The 17,082-nt window shown below is 42.5% G+C and overlaps 1 protein-coding gene across 2 annotated transcripts in view; it reads right to left on the bottom strand.

Moving 5' to 3' along the window:
• Positions 1-17,082, bottom strand: part of ASTN1 (astrotactin 1) — a 321,704-nt gene that overhangs the window by 83,742 nt on the left and 220,880 nt on the right. For both annotated transcript variants that reach the window (XM_025363659.1, XM_025363650.1), the window contains exons 12-14: positions 8,895-9,061; positions 5,643-5,837; positions 3,625-3,752 (exon numbers count right to left, since the gene is read on the bottom strand). In XM_025363659.1, coding sequence (XP_025219444.1) covers positions 3,625-3,752; positions 5,643-5,837; positions 8,895-9,061 — 490 coding nt within the window. The remainder of the gene's footprint in view (positions 1-3,624; positions 3,753-5,642; positions 5,838-8,894; positions 9,062-17,082) is intronic.

The raw sequence follows: 17,082 nt of genomic DNA, 5'->3' as shown, positions 1-17,082 counted from the left end.
GAAAACCAACCCGTTATCTAGAGTAACCAGCCTAGGAAGTCAGTCTACTATCTGTAAGTCAGACTGATAGGAAATCAGACCACTATCCATAACAAACAGCCCAAGAAGTCAAAAAATAACTGCTATAACAATTGACACCAAACAACCCAGACTTGATGAGTAGCTGACAACTTCCCTGTTTTTTTTCCCAGTTCCACTTAAGTCCAAACAGAGAAAGTACAATATGCACCCCTAACCAATCACATAGGATGCTCACTTCTAGTTAAGCCACCTACAACTTTCTCAACCGACAGCCTCCAATATGGGCACACTTGAAGACTTTCCTATTTTTCTCTCTAAAGCTTTTCCACTCCTCTGCCTGTCTTTGAGTCTCTGCCAAAATACAAGTGATGACGGCTATAGCAAGCCTCCAAATAAATAGCCTTTGCCTGTTCTTGTTTGCTTGGTCCTTGTTTATTTCCATACAACATGTAACACCAAAAAGTCCTGTTATTTTGATGAAGAGGGAAGCCAGCAGCAAGATAAGACATGTAGTTCAGTATTTTCCAGTGTGTTCTTCAAATTGATAATTCTATAAGATAGAAATAGGTGTTATGTGTGAAAATGATTCTCTAGTTAAATGGACTTGGGAATTGCTGGCTTAAAGTGAAAAGGATTTCTTTACTGCAGGGCTTCTAGGAAACTTCTCTAATGTTGAGGTGTTGTGTATTGCTGAGAGGAGGATACTCTTTCCAAACATATTTGAAGGCAGAACCCATTTATGAATGGAGCTATGACTTTTCATAAGAAAAACAACAAATAAAAAAACACGCTTGGAAATGCTGATATAGAAGATTCTTAAGATCACTTTAGCTCTAAAATTCTCTAAACTAAATTTACGGGAATTATGACCTATAATAGTAGATAGAGTGAAATGATATAAGATTCCCTGTATAAGTCTAGGAAAGATACAATTAAAATGTTCCCAGAACTAGAGTTAACATGGGGAAGATTTGGCCAAATATCTCTTTAATAGATTCTTTTAGTTATTCTGGGCTTTAAAACCCATTCCCTGCTTACATCAAAGGAAATATGTGATCTTGGCTTAACTGGTACCACTTCTTAACAAAAATAGGTTAAAAACAAACACAAGGTAGAAAAGTAGCCAGGTCAAGATTCCCATACATTTAGCTTAGAGGGTTTTAGAGTTAAAGTGATCTGAAGCTTAAATTTGACTGCCTCGGGACCATCAAAATAAGTGTCCCGTCTGGGCATCCTTCTATTCCTTTTACCTTCAATGGGCCAAATTAGGAGAGGACCAATGGCATGTGGAGGAAGAAGTTTCTATCGTGAATGAGGACCAGGTTTAGATCTTTCCTTGTTCCCACAGATGGGGAGTCAACCACATGTTTTTCTGATATTTTTCAGCTCTATCCATGCTCTCCTCCCCAAAAGCTTCAGGTAACATCCAGGACTTTTTCTGGCTATCTCATAACTGAAGTAAAATCTCCTCCCTCTACCATAAGTTATATTGTGAGAGAGGTGTCCTGCAGATCTTTAAGCAGAGCCATGTATCTTATTACCGGTGTGTCACCTATGCTATTTGTATGTGCCACCTCACACGTCTTCAAGGCATTTTACATACACATGTGGAATGTGTCTGCCGAAATGGTTTGGCAACAAGGAAACTAGATTCCTTAATGCCAGAGATGCAGGCTTTAGAGATATGTCCAGAAGTTGCAATTTAATTTCTTCAGATGTGTGTATATGTGCATGTGCATGTGTGCATGTAGTATTTCATAGGGTCGCTGATTTTGAAGGATTTATTCTTGGTCCAGAATATATCTAATTGTTTTTTCTCTTGCTCTTTCTTTTCTATAGGGTAGATATTACTTCATAGTTTTCATACTATTTTCTTTCTTCCTTTAAATATTTATTTATTCAACACACATAGATCTCATTATGGGTCAGGAACTGTTCTAAAAACTTTACAAATATGAATTTGTTTATTCCTCATATCAATACTGTGAGGAAGAGAGTATTAGAATGCCCATTTTTACAGGTTAAAGAAATTGAGGCACAAAGAAGTTAAGTAATGTGTCCAGATCATGCAGCCAGTGACGAGCTAAGCCTTGCTGACCCGCTCCAGAGCCGAGGCTGTTAAACATTATGCTATATTATATCAGACAGACCTACATTGCATCCCATTCAGGTCTAAACTCACATTTTTAACATAGCTTGATGCCTGGAAGAGACCTACCCTTAGCTGAACTCATTCTTTAGAAAAGGAAGAAAAAAGGAGAGAAAGGTGTGAAAGGAAAATATCTTGGGCCCCCCAAATCACTAAGCTAAAGGGAAAAGTCAACCCGGGAACTGCTTAGGGCAAACCTGCCTCTCATTCTATTCAAAGTCATTCCTCTGCTCACTGAGATAAATGCATATCTGATTTGCCTCCTTTGGAGAGGCTAAGAGAGGCTAACCAGAAACTCAAAAGAATGCACTCATTTGTTTCTCACCTATCTGTGACCTGGAAGCCCTCTCACCTCTTAGAGTCTTCCTGCCTTTGCTTCCAGTTGTCCCACCTTTCCAGACCAAACCAATGTACTTTGTATATATATATTGATTGATGTCTCATGTCTCCCTAAAGTGCATAAAACCAAGCTGTGCCCCAACCACCTTGGGCACATTGTTGTCAGGACGTCCTGAGGCTGTGTCACAGGTGCACGTCCTCAAGCTTGGCAAAATAAACTTTCTAAATTAACTGAGACCTGTCTCAGACTTTCTGGGTCTACAGAGGTATAGAATAAGGAAGACAGAATGAATAGGGAGAAGAGTAACAGAGAAACATACAAAGCAATCAGTGAAATTGAGCTCATGTCTAGTTTTCTAGCAAGTGTTGCCAAATCTCAGTCAGCTGCCTCTCATTAGTCCATGGGACACCTTGAAGTCTCTTCCTTGGCCCAGGAGGTGCCAGCTGGGGGTCTTCAGAGGCACAGGCAAGCATACCCAGAGATTCCTGCCTCTTCTAATTAATCTGTGTGTTTGTTCCATAATGAGTCTGAAGGAAAAATACTGCTGGGCTCAAAACAGTACTGAGGGGCAGGCATTATTATCCCCATCTTATGATGGTGGACCATGAGGCCACATGAGACTCTATTGTCTAATGGCACACAGCTTGAAAGTAGCAGAGATGCAAACCCAGGGTCATGTGACAACAAAACTGTCATTTTCTATTTCCTCATGATGGCCGGTAAATACTTGCCAGGAAACCCAACAGTAGCAATGATGGATGTTTAGGTGAGAGTAGCAATCTAGCTTCTCTCTCTGCCTCTGTGACCTGGTCACTTCCTCTACTCCCCCAAGAACTCCAAGCAACTATTATCTTATTTGTTTTCAATGCATCTCTGTGAAACTAACAAGAAAATACACTATTAGGACCACTTTGCAGGAGATTATATGATAATATCAACAATTTTATTGAAAAATAATCCTAACAGCATTCAGTTTTATGGCTGAGCTTTTATTGTGTATCAAGGAAATCACTGGCTTAGAAACCAAAATAAGTGAGGTCAAATCTTAATTTTATGAAACTGCAGGAAGCTGCCTGTTTGTGCCAGTTGAATAAGGTTGAGAAGGCACACTCACCAGTCAGGAAGTCAGGGTCAGGGGTGGGCTCCGAGATCTCCTCTAGGCATTGATTCTCCAGGGGGACAGTGGCCACCACAAGACCATCTGGCAGTTGCTGGTCTAAACCACGAGCAAAGTTGTTTTGCCTAGAAACAGGGTAGACCTTCATTTCTTAGTGTTCAGGTGAACCTGACTCCTTACTGAGCATTTTTGGTTTTTTTTTGTTTTTGTTTTTGTTTTGAGATGGAGTTTTGCTCTTGTGGCCCAGGCTGGAGTGCAATGGCATGATCTTGGCTCACGGCAACCTCCACCTCCCAGGTTCAAGCAATTCTCCTGCCTCAGCCTTCCAAGTAGCTGTGATTATAGGCATATGCCACCATGCCCTGCTAATTTCAACCCACAATGTAAGTGCAGTGGCACAATCATAGCTCACTACAGCCTTGACCTCCTGGGCACAGGTAATCCTCCCACCTCAGCCTCCTAGGTAACTGAAACTACAGGCATGTGCCACCACACCTGGCTAATATTTTGTATTTTTTGTAGAGATAGGGTTTCACCATGTTGCCCAGACTGGTCTCAAACTCCTGAGCTCAAGCAAACCACCCACCACCTTGGCCTCCCAAAGTGCTGAGATTATAGGCATGAGCCACCATAAATGGCCTCCCAATGTAAAATTCTGTCTGAACCAAGAAGTTCCCCTCACCCTGAACCCCATTGTAAATACACGTCAGGAGTAAGACGTAATGGGTATGGTTGGTGGGGTAAGGGCTGGCAGATATGGGAAATAAACCAGCTGAAAAGATCTACCAAAAGGGTAAAGAATATGCTTTCCTCTTTCCCAACTCAGTCCCTACTTCCTGACCCCCTCTCGACAAGATCTAGACAGAGTCAGTCTCATTTCTAGACTACAGTGAAGACTTCAGCCACCACTACATTAGTGATGACACCTCACTTCTTGCCTTTGGCAAACCAATTCCCAGGCTAAAAAGGGAAATGTTAGTAATGTCTCCTGTCTACAACAGAAAAAGCAGCTGATTCCAAAAACTGTCTTGAAAATTTACTATCAGTTTGCTCATAAGAGTCTAGGCCCAGGTTTCTGTCAACTGCTGGTCCATATCATAATACTGACATCCTCCTCCTCTTCCTCTTCTTCCTCATCATCATCTCCTGGAAAATATTTCCCTGTAGGTTCTAAGAAGATGTATTTAAAGAGTCCAAGGCAGAACAGGGACAGGCATTGAATGGAGAATCACCTAGAAATATTCTAAATCAATGATTTGAAACATTTTATTCTCAGGATTCCTTTACACTCTTAAAAATAATTGAAGGCCCCAAGCAGCTTTATTATATTTATATAAAAAGGCCCAATTATGTCTGTCAATATTTACAATATTGGAAATTAAAATAGAAATTTTAAAAATGTATTAATTCACGTAAAAACAACAAAAATGAATTCATTCAATATTAACATATTTTATAAAACATGAGAAGTAATATTTTATATTTTTTGCAAATTTAAAAAATATCTAACAATTGAAGATAGCTGGATTCTCACATCTGAATTCAATTTACTGTAATATCTTGTTTGGATTGAAGTATGGGAAGAAAATTCAGCCTTTCTGTAGTTGGAAAAGGCAGGACCTTGGATATACCTCGAGAGGGGACCCTTAGTTATCCTTGGATGACACTGTGAAGACTGCTGTTCTAGACTGACTCACACACTGATGCTTCCATTCATAGGGAAATGGAGCTTGAGCATTTTCGTGTGGGCTTCCATGCAAAATCTTCCAGTCCCTGCCTGGGCAAAGTAAAATCTCATTTAACACTTTACTGTTAACCCAAGCTAAGCATGGTTCTTGGATTCCGGAAGAAGGAATGTATTCTTGGAGAAGACCAAGGGCAAGAATGTAGTCGATCCCTTTAGGCATATCATATTTACCCTGCTTCAAGATATAAAGCTTTATGCTAGTGCAAAACTCTTTAGAGAAAGTCCACCAACAACCTTGAATAATCACTTCTATGCATATGAGGTTTACCTGAATGTTCCTTTCAGCACCTGTCCAGCAGCTACTTCCTTGGAATGGTTGTTGTAACCAAAGAACATCTCCCCAAAGAGGGTCTGGTTCATGGGAAGCTCCCTGCTTTCCCCACAGTCACTTCCCTCTGGACAGGTCTCCGTGATGAGTTGGCAAGAGCGTCCATCCACACCAAGCTTGTAGTCCTCGATGCACCTAGCACAGAGGAGAGCTCGATATAAGAAGTTATTACATCAGTGACCCATGCAGGCAAGTCAACCCCTGCATTGGGAGGAAATGCCTTTGAGAGCATGTTGGATCACCAAAGATTAGATTTCCAAATTAGATTCCAATTTGATTTTGACTCATTGGTTTTTTAAACCTGTAAACTGAGGCTTCTTTCGTCATGTGATCAGACTAAATCTCTCTCCTTTGCTGTGCAGACAAGTGCTGTCAGAACTTTAGAGTGCCCTCTCCTCTAATAACTGTACAGTTTCCCAAATAGGTCAGGGTAAGAATCACTGAAGATAAGCTTGCAAATGAGTTAACACATTTAAATCCAAGATATTCTAGAGCTTTTCTTAAGAACCATCTACAGGTCAGACCCTGCATTTGTTTGGAGGCTAATTAGGCAGCAAAAAGAAAGACACTGTGCTTAAGAAATTAATAACTTTCTAATCTGGTCCTGTGACAAGTCAACTAAGAAATTAGAAAGATTTATCATCTCCTGGTGGTGTTCTGTTTGAATGTATCCAAACACAATATCAACCCATAAAAACTCCTCCTCCATTAAGAGTAGCCTTCCTGAACTAAATAGACCCTAGGGCACACAGTGTGAATGCCACGTGCACCATTAACCAACAACTGCCTCCTTGGCATCCTCCTCATTAGGATGGAAAAGCAACATCAATGTTACTAAATATGGGTCAGCAACTCATAAGTCATTAATTGGACCTTATTTGCAGTTATAGTGAGAAGAATATACATTTGTTAGCTAAAGTAAGAACTTCTTTCATAAGGCTGTCATTAAAAAAGAATATTGATTTAATTTGGGTCTCTCATTAGACATACACCAAATTTAGAATTTAAAGATGCTCATGATATTAAAGCACATCATTTATTACTATCCACAGCCATTGTTATGATAAGATAAAGAACTCTGTCTTATGTAGAGGAACAAGGAATAATACAGTGAGAAGCAATATTGTAATAGCAGTGACTTTGTCTTTTACAGGGAAACCTTGGGTCAGCTGATTAACCTCTCTGAGCTTCAGTTTCCAAAACTGTAGAAAAAGGAAAAAAGTAGCTGCTTCACTGGGTTGTTGAGAAGATTGAGAGACTGCACGTAATGAGCTTATGCGGTGCCTAACATATAGCTAGTGATCATTAAATGTTGTTATCAGTAGCAGCAGAGGTGCAAATGAGGCCCATGTTCATGCAACTTTAACTGTTTTTTCCATTTCCCATTTATATACTTGTGTGAACAGGTGTGATGAGAGCTCTTTAATTATAAATGTATGTGATTTGGTCTTTATACAAGAATCTCAAATCAAGGACTTCTTTGGCAGGCTATATATAGTACCTTGGATAGTGCTAAACACACGGGTGTCTGATTCTTATTGAAACAGGGAAGAAATCCAGTCCAGGCCCTACTACATTAGTCCAGGAAATAGATGTGACTCAAAATTCCCAGAGGATTCCATGGCACCAGCTTAGATCTCAGACAAGATAGTGAAGTGGTTCCTTCCTTGAGCAATAACACAGTGTTTCTAGGAAGAATTTTGAAGCTGTGTGGTTCCCTCTCAGTCCATCTTGAACATCTGGACAGCTTCCCCTTTTATACTGCCTCATCTTCCTCATTCTCCTGACCACGTGTCCCACTGTAAACTCCTTTGAGGAGAGAGATCGGGTTGGGTATCCTATTTTTTTTCCTACACCTGACACCCAAGGGTCTCTGTGCAAAGTAGGTGCTCAAATATATGTTTATTAAATAAATATATTTATGTAACTTTGGCTGAATTGACCTCTATTAATTGAAATGGGTCAACCCTAATGATAACATTACAGAGAATATTAAGATACAGAGCAAGCTTCCATTTATAGTATGAGAGTTTACAAGAAACTGAATATGAAAATGGCTCAGTTACAAAGAAATAAAACGAAACACAATAAAATAACATTACATGATTATTCAGCAGGCACTGGCTTTGGGCAACAATCCAGCCTAGTTTTATGACTATAAACATTGATTTTCATTGCAAGCCTATCAGACTGTGAGATCCCTGAGGGCAAGAACTATGTGTTATTTATCTTTGCAGCTCAGTGGTCGGCACAGTACGGGGCATAAAGTAAGTTCTGTCCTTAGCAGGCCGGAAGAGAGAGGGGAGGGGAGGGAGAGGGGGGAGAACAGAGAGTGGGGAAGGCTAGACAAGCTAACTATGGCTGTAGAATAGATGAATCTTTGTTTACTTTATAAATATAGCATAAAATGTCTTTAAATATAATTCCAGTCAGCAGTGTAAATTTAAATTTTTAGAGAACCACAGAACTTTTAAAAAATCAGGGAAGGCCTGAATCTAGTCCTAATCTTCTCACTCACCATCTTCCCCGCTTTGAGGGAGTCACTTAACCTCACTGTGCATTAGTTTTTCCATCTGTAAAATGGGGTTGCATTGCCTGCCCTGCTCCCTCAGAGAGTGATCCTGAGAAGAGATGAACTGAGATGGGTGGGAGAGCCAGTCTGCAGGAAAGGGCTCTTCACACACAGGAGTCACTGTGCCTTAGGAGGAGTGGCTGCACACAATGCTAGGACTTTGGGGCCAGAATTTAAATAAGTTTCCATTTGTCCAAAGACCAACCCCTTTTTTTGAGAATTGACTAGTTTTGCACACTCTTTCCCAAGTTTTAAACAATGAAAATCTTTTGTCACAAAGCAGCTAATTAACATAGCCTTTCAAAACACAAGTTGGAAAATGCTGGTTTAATTGGAGAATGATTTAAGTAAACCATGTAGTTAACTTCCCCTTGCAAGTAAATACCCCAGACTCAGTTTCCCCATCTATAGGGGTTGGACTAGACTTAGGTCCCACCCAACTTTAAAATGTTCCCCCTCGACTTTAAAAATGTTCCCCCTCCAGTCCTAGAGGCTCTTTCCTCAGAGACTAAGGGATGGCCTAGGGTGACCTATTCACTCACATTTCCTGGATTCAGCATTGAAAGTCCTGCGTCCTGGGACAAATGGACGCAGGGTGGCCCGCTGGCAACTCAACTCACCCACAGAACATGAGGATGTTGTACAGGGTGGGGTCGTCCGGGAAGGGCGCCATCTGCTGGAGGCACAGCTGCTCACAGCCGCCGTTGAAGCCATCTGAACAGTCCACTCCGATGTGACGGTCATAGCAGCCGGAGCTGTCCTTCATGGGACTGAGTCCAGATGGGCACTGGCACAATCAGAAAGCATCCATACACATGGGTGAATCGGGGAACTGAGTTCTCTGGGAACTGAGTGTAATCACTGACACCAGTTTGTAGCACTCAGCCTTGAAACTATTACCATTGGGAAGTAATCCACGAATTTCCCACCGCGGCGGACTTCTTTTAAAAACAAGTGACCTTTTATGACACCTTGCTTCTTCTCTCTGGACACGGATCACACACATTTCCATTAAAGACACTTCCTCCAAAAAGGCTGGAAGAGAGCATTGTAGCAAGACACAGCTGAGGTGTGCTGACCTCCTAAATGGGCCTCTGGCTAGCAGGAGAGTGGAAGTGATGGGCCAGAATTAAAATGCATTTGCAAAGATTCCACTGGGCTACAGGAAGGGAGTGCTGCCGTTTGGCCTTGATATTAAGAGTTTTTTAAATGTCTAAAGCCCTTTGTCAACATTGGTACCAAACAGCAGTGTTAGGGGGAATGGACTGAGCCAGGGCTTCCAGCCTGAAGGAGGAAGTGAACTTTCCCTGTAAGCTTGGAGGGGGATTGCTCTCATAGTGGGAGTAGCTGTATCATCACCTTCCTATGTCAGGAATGCTCTCTGGAAGACACACAGACAAGGGTACCTACTATGTGGTCACCCACAGGTGCTGCACTTGGGTTTGGCTGGATGCTTTTAATGCAAAATATTTAGCTTTTCTGCACTACCTTGTCCTCAGTAGTATACTCCCCAAGAATTATAGCAAAGAGAAAATCTAAGAAGAGATGTCTTTTCCCAGGAGAAGACAAAAGGACTTGGTGAGCAATGGCAGCACTTACCCATCACCTATTATATGCCAGGCAATTGTCTAACCTGCTCACTAACTCATGTGACCCTCACAACACCCTGAGGAGGTAAGCAGTATGATCATCCCCATTTTACATATAAGGCAACTGAGGCACAGAGAGTTTCACTTTCCTAAAGTCACACAGCTGCTCCTGGCAGAACCATGCTTGAACCCTTTGTAGCTTGGCTGTGGAGTCCATGACTTAGCTGCTTCATCATTAGCGCATACCACACTCAGCCGTTTACACAGTAGTCACTGTTTACTGAACACTTACGAGGAGCTGGGCACTGTGCTTAAGTACTTTAGGTATTTTATCTCACAATATCCTATATTATCCCTATTTGGAGATAAGGAAACCATTAACATTGCCAGTTAATTCACGAACTCTTCTCATTGCACTGGGCTCTGTTTAAAAGTCAATGACTTTTTTCCCCATCCTGTTCCTTCTGCTTGTGCAACAGATTCTGTACATTTGCATTAGCGCCAATCCTTTCTAACAGGCTGGAAGCAGGTAAATAACTTGCACAAGGTCAAGCAGCAAGAGTTGGGCAGAGCTGGGGGTCTGTCCAGATCTGACTCCAATGCTGGGGCTTTTAATGACTATGCTATATACATACCATCAACAAGTTAACACACTCCTCCAAAACCAATACCAAACTAAAACAAAACTTTCTAAACTCAATGAAACACAGTGTTAAACATCTCCCCTCCTCCCTACTGCCTGGTTTGCACTTTCTCTTTTGCTGCCAACCACCTTATCTTAGTAGCCCACAGCTGCTGCAGGTGTGCCTCTGAAAACTCACCTCTCCTTCCTCCTCTTTCTTAGTTGAAGATCATCACGAGGCAGGATATGCACTGTTTGCTAACACTCATTCTGTAATTTCCCAAACAAAGGCCCCCCTGTGGGCCTGCCAGGCTCCCAGCCTGGTCCATCCCCCTTTTTCCCCATGAAGGCAGCTGGAGTGCTGGAAGGTGACAGCATTTAAATAAATTTCCAAGGGCTGCCTCGTGCTGTGCAAATCCAGCTGTTCCAGATGATGGTAAACAAGCAAATGAGGCAGCTGAGGATTGCACCCCATGTTTTGCTAGCCTCCCACTAATCATATTCCTTGGCCACCCAGCTGTTAGGCCAGATGTGCCACCAGAAGGGAGCTGGCCCCAGCACTGTGCGGCTGCCCAGGCATGAAGGCAGGATGGAAACATGGAAGACATGGAAGTTTGACTGGAATTGAATGGGCTGCACTGGTTGCCATGAGTTTGGTTTATTTTTTTCTCCTTCTAGACAGCTTGCTAGAAGCCATTAAGCAGATAAAGTCAGTCCTCCTTTTATTCCCACCCCATATGATTTCAGCCCTCACACCAGCTAGCTACCTCAGTCACTAGCCAGTACTTTCCATCTTTCCAACCACCCACTTTTTTTCAGAGTTCTCCTTCAAGCATGATTTTTGACAAAGACTTTGTTGAATGAAACACGAGCAGGCTTTGTTTCAGAATTCCAAAACCACATCTTGCCTGACTTGAATGTCTAGATGACTACTGCTATCCCAAATTGGACCAGCTAAAATTCATACTCTCTTAGGAAACTTGCAGAAAACACAGTTAGCTGCCTCGTGCAGTTTTTTTTTTTTTTTTTCTTATCAGTAAAACCAAAAATAGTATAACAGCTATCAGAAATTAAGCAATTCTTTGCGTAGAATGATCTACATATATTATCTTCAACCCAATAACACAGGTACATTTTGTCTTCCACAATTTAAAGATGAGGAAAATTAGACTCAGAAAGATGAGGTAACTTGTCTAGGTCACAGAGGTAGAAAATGGCACAATCAGACTCTGGGCCTAGATTGCCTATCCTGGAAGTGTGTGTGTTTTCCATCCACTCCGCCATGCTGCTTCTCTAGTATGATGAAATCTGGATTCATGAGAATCCCTAAAGAAACAAAGTCAATGTGTCAACAAAGCAAAGCAGTCCTGTAGATTTGTTGATCGCTTTAAGGAATTCCCAGAGTATATTCTGGGGCCAATTATGGATTTGTAGATTCAGCCTAGTATTTTCTTTCTCTCTTTCTTTTTTTTCCTCTCTCTTTTCAAACATACACACACACGCGTGCGCATGCATGCATACACACACACGAAATACTATGAATGTAAATATTTTAGGACAAAACATTATAAAATGTCCAGAGTGATGACCTTGATGGTGAGTCGAGACCCTCAATCACTGAAAAAGATGCAGTTATCCCTACTGCACTGCAACTTCCCTGGGCTGCCGTTCACAGTAAAACATTTTAGAAAGATTTCCAGAAAAATAAAAAGGCTAAAACCCAAAACAATTTCCTTCTTAACCTTTGGGAACCAGAACACACATTCTTTAAGGAGTTTCCTATGGTATAAATTTGTTTTTTGCCTGAATCCTCTTTCTGCTATTGCATCCACATTCTGGGTTCCCTCAAAATCTATAGCTAAGTACAAAGAAACCAGAGTCTCCAAACCATGCTCTTCTTCCTAGAAGTGTTTGTTGCCAGAGTCCTGTTGTCAGAAAGAAATCCTACCTCCAGGAGACACATGCATTTTCTGTTTGCAAGAGCTGGATATTCTTTTCTCCTGGCTGTGGACAATCCCTCCATTTATTCCTTGAAAGAGAACTGTTTGCTCAGGAGAGATCCCCAAGGTCATATATTAATCCTTCTTTGCATAGGTTATATTTAGCATTCCCAGGGACTTTGTAAACTACGGACTTAAGAAGAAAACTCCATTTATTATGGCGACAGCCCTCCCCTATCAAAAAGGTTGAACAAATGAGCTCATATTTCAGTGACCCCTAAAATACACAAGGTTAATCATCTTTCATGAGATGCTCATGGCTTCTTGACTTATTAGTGGTCTAAGGCATAATTTGCTAATGAGATTAAAATGATTTTTCCCATTGAATTCCTTTTCTTTGTCATCTTTCCCCTCTTTTCCTACCAGTGATTTTTGGTTGATTAATTACTTAGGAGGCTGGTCAAATCTCACTAAGACTCACTAAGATGCATACTTCCGTTCCAGATGATGAAGTGGGTACTCTGTTGGGAGATGAGTATGAGAGATAAACACACAAACGTATTCAGGGCCCCTGGAAGAAAAGGGATAGATTCCTGAAGCCGAGCCTCCTCGCCTTACCTTAGATGATTCATAGGACATGCAACTATAATTCCTACTAGAAATAGGTTCTCTTTTACTAGATGGCAACCTCACTTCTTTCACAAATAATGATTCCCAAACTTTTTGATGGGCTCTGACATGCAGGATCAAGCCATGCAGGACTTCTCCCAAGGGTAAAAGTTTGATGGAGTTAAATTTATATTTTAGCAGTGATAGCTTCCTGCCTCCATTTCTCTGGAAGCCTACGAGGCACACTCTCCTGCTTACTGTCCTATAGAGAGAAAGAGAGATGGTAATCTGTGATGGTCTCCACACATCTGTGCTCCAGTAGAGGTGAAATGACACATTTCCTGGGAAACCATTGTAGACAGCATGTGGAGGGAAGGGCAGCAGGGTCGCTGGGTAATTCAAAGCTCATTAGAGCATAATGCTCTGACAAGGAAGGTCGTATGTTCAATACATGAGAAAGTGGGCACCTGACTTCTCCCCTTCCATGGCACAGCCTGCTCACCTGTGTACATTCTTACATCTTACAAAGCTAAGGCATTTTTTGGCCACTTTCAGGATGAGTGTGAAGTTAAAGAAGGAGCATTAGAGCATGGGTTTTCCTCTATTTTCATTGCATTAGAAATCATTTTCAAAGATTCAGACAAAATTTTATATGAAACCTCAGTAGATAGACTTGATAAGGGTGACGATATCCTGGCTAAAGCTCAGAGCAGGGAGGCTGAAGTCCTGCCAGCCAATCCTGCTCCAACCCCTACTGCCATCTCCCATGGATGATCCCTCCAATGATGTCCCTGGCATAATCCTAGAAACCTGGAAGATACCACCTCACATGGCAAAAGCAACTTTGCAGATGTGATTAGATTAAGGATCTTGAAATATCCTGGATTATCTAGGTGGGCTCAATGTAATCACAAGAGTCCTTGAAAGCGGAAAGAGGAGGCAGAATTAGAGCGGGGCGGGGGGAGGGGATTTGCTACAGAAAAATGGTCAGAAAAATGCACTGTTGCTGGCTTCAAATATGGAGAAGAGTCATGCGCCCAGAAATTTGGGTGGACTCTAGAATCTGCAAAAGGCAAGGGAATGGATTCCCCCTAGAGCCTCCAGAAACAATTGCAGTCCTGGTGGCATTTTGATTTTAGCCCAGTGGGACCCATGTTGAATTCTCATCTACAGAGTTGTAAGTCAATAATGTGTGTAACTTATAGCCACTACATCTGTGGTAATTTGTTACAGAGGTACTAAGATTATAAGTACTCTTGAAAGACCCTATAGGGCTCACTCAGTAGACCAGAGAACTGCTGCTCTTGTACATCACCAGTAAGAAAGACAGCTCTTACCTTGCACACTAAGAACAATGAGTAAGATTTCGTCATCAGCAGTGGGTAGCTGACCATGATGCTTGGAACCCTCATGAAATTTCAGCAATCCATGGCTATTGGAGAGCAGTCTGGCTTGGAATGCTGTGACTGTGGTTTGTACAGGTCTGTGCCTTTCACGGATATTTGTTTCCTGTCCTCAGAGACTATATAAACAATAGGGCAATTAACTGTGTAGCAATTAACCCTGTGGGAGTCCATGCATAACTGAAAAACATGTCCTGCTTCTTAGAAAGAATGAAGGTTGAACAGCCTATGCGGACCAAACATGAATCCCACCTGTCAGGTTTGAATTCAGCCAGGAAAATATAAAGGTATATTCTCTGCCTCTGCCCACATCTCTGCTCCTTCCTTAGGTTCTTTAAGAGTCAGCGTGTTCTGAGTTTCTTATCTCTCTCTCCTTTCATAAAAATAGGCCTTTCTTGGGAAGCCTTTCAGTTCAGCACCCAGAGGGCTGAAGGTAAAGTTTATGTGGAGAGGAGGAAGGCAGGCCAATGCTCTGCAAACTACAGTTGGTTCAGCTGATACCTTTGTCCCTGGTCCAATTCCAGATGACAAGGGACGACTCTGCTGACATATCAGAGCTTTAGGACAGCACCGATGCTCACTGGAGACGGGTCAGGCTCAAGGTCAAGTCTCTGACCTTCTTAGTGGGGTCACAAGGGTCATGGTGGGACACATCAGCTCTCACCCATCCATCCTCCTGCCTCAGGAAGCCTATGCTTCACAGCCAATGAGAAAAAGGAAATTGAGTGTGTCTGCCAATCCTCCTGCCCCTCCTTCTCCAGAAGCCACGTGGTCCAGTGGCTTCAAAGTATTATGCTAATACCAAGTACTGGTGTAACTGGGTGACTTTTTGCAGTGGCTCCAATTCTAAAATGCAGCAGCCTTATTGCAAATGCATATTCATCAGAACTATTCCTGCTAGCTCTGTCTCACAGATCAGTGTTAAAAGTACAAAAATCCATCAGCATAGCTATGTGCCAAGTAAAAGGGGCTATCACCAACAGAAGGCATCTGACAGGCAGACCCTGAGGGGTTCAGGAAGGGGCAGAGAAGTGGCAAAAGAGGGAGAGCCTAGCCCTGTGTGTGTCTGCTAATGCATGTACATGCTCAAACACGTATTGCAGTGGCTACAGAGGGTAGGGAGGGAGGTGCACATATGAACACACAGTGTTTCAGCACTTAGAATGACTCCAGACAGTAATAAGACATGAAAGGCTGAAATCTGGATGAAGAAATATAAGCTGAATAGCTTTTTAAAAAAGTGTCTCAGCTGGGAGCTCCATTAGATAGTGAAATTGTCTCCTGAGGATCCCAGCTGGGAGCACGTTGCTTAAGACATGTGAGAGTGGACCAGCCAAAGGGAGGGTGGCACTGTGGGACATCAGTTTCCTCCTTGGCTGCCTTTGGGAGGCGTGACCTAAAGAGCACCGTTCTTTGCATTTTCCTGACAGTCTTTCCCCTCCTTATCATGGACCCACAGGTTCTCCTCCTATCTGCCCCTCAGTGCTCTCTCTCTCCCTTTCTTTTTCTTCATTTTCTCTTCCTTCTCAGATGAATCACCCTCCTGTCAATAGGTAAAAGTTTGGGGAGGCCTTAGTACAGGGTGCACTCCACCCTGTACCAGGCACATATCTGTCTTTGATTGAGAGCAGCTCTCTGAACAGAACAGGTGCTCAGTGATGGGAAAGAGGGGAGGGGAAAGATGGCATCAGCACAGCATCCTCACAGCTTGTCCCTGCTCGGGGTCCTCTCACACAGCACAGCTGTCAGACTGGAAAGCGAGACAGGGCACCATATCCTCCCCAGAGCTGGAAGCTCCTGCTCCAACCCCCACTCCAACAGAGCGACCAGTGAATCATCTCTTCCTCTCCTCTGCTCTCAATCTGAATGGCTTTCCTCCCTGCCTCTTCTGTTCCATGCCCTTTCCTCTCTTGAGGACTATATCATTCTGCCTTCAAAGAAGGGAGGGACGGAAACGGACAACAGTGCTAAGGGCATAAGAGTGGCCCACATAAAGGAGCCAGCAGCCAAAGGCTTCATCTGCTCCTGCCTCCATTTCCCTGCATAGCACAGTACAGTCTTCACATTCATGATGTGGGAGATAGCTTAGTCCACTCTAGTCCAAATCGTCTTACTAGTTAATAGAATCACATTTTTTTTTAAGAGACAGGGTCTCACTCTGTTGCCCAGGTTGAAGTGCAGTGGCGAGATCATAGCTCATTGCAGCCTTGAACTCCTGGGCTCAAGGAATCCTTCTGCCTCAGCCTCCAGAGTAGGTAAGACTATCAGCATACACTGCCATGCCCAGTTAATTTATTCCATTTTTTTTTTTCTGTAGAGACGAGGGTCTCGCTATGTTGCCCAGGCTGTTCTCAAACTCCTGGCTGCAAGTGACTCTCTCACCTTGGCCTCCCAAAGCATTGGGATTACAGGTGTGAGTCAGCCACCATAGACACAGTCCATAGAGCTGATAACAAAGTATTTTAGAAGCCCACCTTTGAAGAAGCAGGTGCCCACTGCTGTGGTCACAGAGGGGACAAAGTTTTTTTTTTTAATTTTTATTTTTTCACTAGCATTCCTGGCATAACTTCTTTCATCACTCTAGCTTTAGGTAGGTTTCTCCTAAAATTTTCTATTACATTTAAAATCAATGTCATACAATTAAG

This window comes from Theropithecus gelada, chromosome 1, assembly GCF_003255815.1.
Source record: "Theropithecus gelada isolate Dixy chromosome 1, Tgel_1.0, whole genome shotgun sequence".
NCBI classification, from domain to species: domain Eukaryota; kingdom Metazoa; phylum Chordata; class Mammalia; order Primates; family Cercopithecidae; genus Theropithecus; species Theropithecus gelada.
This window is presented reverse-complemented; position numbering and strand designations above follow the sequence as displayed.